The sequence below is a fragment of the Electrona antarctica genome, assembly GCF_951216825.1.
Source record: "Electrona antarctica genome assembly, chromosome: 17".
Lineage (NCBI taxonomy): Eukaryota > Metazoa > Chordata > Actinopteri > Myctophiformes > Myctophidae > Electrona > Electrona antarctica.
The window spans coordinates 45621116-45624559 of record NC_136798.1 but is presented as its reverse complement, the minus strand read 5'-3'; the positions used below and the strand labels follow the sequence as shown (position 1 = coordinate 45624559).

At 38.6% G+C, this 3444-nt stretch overlaps 1 protein-coding gene across 7 annotated transcripts in view; it reads right to left on the bottom strand.

Annotated features, from left to right (window-relative positions):
- Positions 1–515: 515 nt before the first annotated feature.
- Positions 516–3444, bottom strand: part of LOC306941221 (uncharacterized protein) — a 24784-nt gene continuing 21855 nt past the window's right edge. For 6 of the 7 annotated variants that reach the window (XM_079526546.1, XM_079526545.1, XM_079526547.1 and 3 more), the window contains one exon: positions 516–2064. Coding sequence is in view for 2 of the 7 variants with exons in the window: in XM_079526547.1 (XP_079382673.1) it covers positions 2035–2064 (30 nt within the window). In the remaining 5 variants the exon portion in view is untranslated. The remainder of the gene's footprint in view (positions 2065–3444) is intronic. The other variant, XR_013792109.1, reaches the window with a different exon arrangement.

Here is a 3444-nt window from a genome sequence, read left to right as displayed (position 1 = left end):
GAATAAAAAAACCACTTCATTAGGGGGAAAAACTAGTTAAAAAGTTTCAAAGGTTATACCGGAAAACTAAAAAGTAAAAATTAAGAGAAAGTTAAGAGAAATAAAATGTGTCTTGTTTATATTGGAGGACAACAATGGGAATAAGTCCTGGAATATGTTGTGTTTTATCCTGGTGGGTTATACATTTTACTAAGCTTTTAAGTTGGGATAACTTAAACAATAGGCCTACATGTTTGCATACAGAGTGTGTGTGTGTGTGTGGTGCCATATTGCAGTTAAGGGCTGGATGTCAGAGACAACCTCGGCTCATTGACGGGCCGGGAATCAAACATGGGAGCTTTTGCTTCCCACTCAGCTATGGCTGCCACTGATGAGGACATTCATTTGCCATGTCCTACTTTTAGTTCTCTGAAGGTTTCAGACAACACACAGCAACATAATATATCCTTACCATAGTTTTATTTCCACCGGTGTTACATCTTCCATCACAATCATATACAAATGAATGCATTTTTAAAATATAGTTCATTGAACAGGTCAAATTATTTAGACAGTGCATTGCCGTCACACAAGGAAATGGTTGGTGCTTAAATACAGTTATGTAATTAAACCACACATCAAACCCATGTCTAAACTTAACCACCTGCAAGCTATAACAATGTGATCACACTCCTGATTAAAAGACATCACTGATGATCTGAGGGTTGAATATTCACTAGTATTTTTATTTCAGATAAAGTGGTGCCAAATCACCTGCTATAAGAGACAGCTTGAGGACTCATAATTCCAGCTTTTGTATACTTTTACATTAATTAGAAACGCATTTAGCTTGAAAAACACTTTTTCATAAAATAAAAACAAAACAAAACAATGCATGATGAACAATAATGTTTAAAGTTTTTTCTACCATGAGTAATTCATTACTATATTCATTACAACAACACAACAAATAGCTGAAAATTATTATTATTAATAATAATAATAATAATAAATAGCACACTTAAATTATTTGCAAATCACAAACTGCTATAGGGTTTAAAAACAATAGCATAAAAATAGCAACGGCAAAACAGATAATTTTTGTATCCTGCTTGGGGTAAAAAGTGAAAACTAATTAATGCAAAGAGTAAAATACATAAGCAAAAGCTTTGTTAAAAAGGTATGTGTTTGGTCCGGTCATGGGTGTAATATATATATATATATAAGGTAAGAGATCTTTGTTGCTTTCAGAGCCCCTTAATTGAAGCATGGCAGTTTCCCAGCTTTGTGGATGTAGAGCAAAGGATGGACAAACCCTGACACCCTGGATAATGTATATGTGATTAATTCAGCAACTGGGCGGAAGTGTTCAGTAGTCAGTATCAGTTCAGACAGAATATATGGAATATAGCTCATTATAGTCGCTACCATTACTATCAAGCTGATGAGAATAATCCTAAAAGCCATTCTCTTCGCGCCATTGCCACTGTCCCTCTGCCCATCTCCTGGTCCAGGCTGTTTCAGAGCTCTGAGGACCGAGAGGCAGCAGAAAGACAGCACAGAAATACACACAATGCAAACGCCCAGAAAGACGTAACACATCACTGTTTTTGACAAAAAGCAAAAACGAGCTGAGTGCAATCACCATCAGCCAGACAACGCAGCAACAGGCCACCCTGTACCGGAGAGCTTTGTACCTGAGAAACACCACAGGGTGAACCACCGCTATGTAACGCTCCACACAGATACAACACTGGAACGATGGGACAGAGAACCAGAAAAACACAATAAAAGTAACAAATGAAACCATTCCCAAAGTATTGTTGAGTGGGAAGACATATGCAAATAAAAAGACAGAGGTCAGGATAGAAATGATCACAGATGCAGTCAGGTTGAGATAAAATAACTCAGAGGCTATCGTCCCACCAGCTCCACTCAGTATCAGCCACAGAACGTAGATGTTGCTGGGGAGAACCAGGATGAGGCTGATAGCCAGATCGGTGATGGCTAAGGACATGTAGATGGAGGAGTCGGTGCCATTTCCCAGGGTGCCGTTCATCTTAAGGCTCTGTGGGTGCCCTGCAGCTGGTTCAGAAGAGAAAGACATAATGGAGGGATTTGAATGCAGTTGAATGAATATCACAATGACACAACTAAACATTAAACATTTTAAACAACCCAAATAAATAATGATAATAATAATACAAACTATTCTAATATAGAATGAACGGTTAAAGGTCAAAGTGATCTCACGTTTTGGACGTCTCAGATCTCCGAGTTGGGTGTTGTGGTGAAGTGAAGTCTTTTCTTCAGACAGTCACTAGGTGCGTTTCCATAAAGCCGTTTTTTTTGCGCATTAAGGCTCTTGCGCAAAATCTCCTGGATGGAAACAACTCAAAATGCGAATAAGTCTCCATTTTTCGCAAAAATACTTTTTCGCTTGAAGATGGCGGATTTTGGCTTTTTCGAAAAAAGGGAAATGCGCAAATAGTGTATGGAAACACTTGCGGAAAAGGTTTTTAATTAGAAAGGATTGAACTCGCATTATATCGCTTTTGAACAGTTGGAAAATAAAATAAACTAGAAAAAGTGCCCCTCGGGGCACAGGTCTCCACCAGGGCAGGTCAGGTTGTGGCCTCCTGGTGGCGCTATAATAGGCCAATGTGAAAAGGGTGCCATTTCTTCATACGCCTTTGATGGCAATTGGATGATTTGAGGCATTTTGTTCCAAAAATGTGTTTTGCAAAAATCAACCTGTTGGTGGCGCTATAACAGGCCAATGTGAAAAGGGTGGGATATATTCCTCAGCCTAATAAGAAAATGTGTGAAAGATTTCACGTAAATTGCATGCTGCGTTCATGATTTGAGGCTTTTGTTCAAAACGGGGCAATCTTGCAAACTGTGAAAGCCAATTATAGCCAATTAGGATGGAATATGAAATATTGGACAGATCCGACTTGAGCACATGACCATAGAGATACTGTGTAACTCTCTCCCCATGCCTTCGGCCTGGTGGAGACAAAAAACGATGGGGAGGCAGTGGAGTGAACGGTGCATGGGATGGTGGATAGAGAGGGAGAGGGAGTGATGTTGTGGATAGCCTACAGGTACATACATACATACATACATACATACATACATACATACATACATACATACATACATACATACATACATACCATACATACCATACATACCATACATACCATACATACATACATACATACATACATACTTATAAGGTATGCCATCTGGTGGCTAAGGAACCAAACACATTCTCAGAAGTTGAAGCAGTTTTAAAGGACCCACTTTTAGGCCAGTGCAACAGAGCATGCTCTTGCCTTTTTTAAAACCTTACCCATTTTAACCAAATACATACATACATACATACATACATACATACATACATACATACAAACATACATACATACATACATACATACATACATACATACATACAAAAAG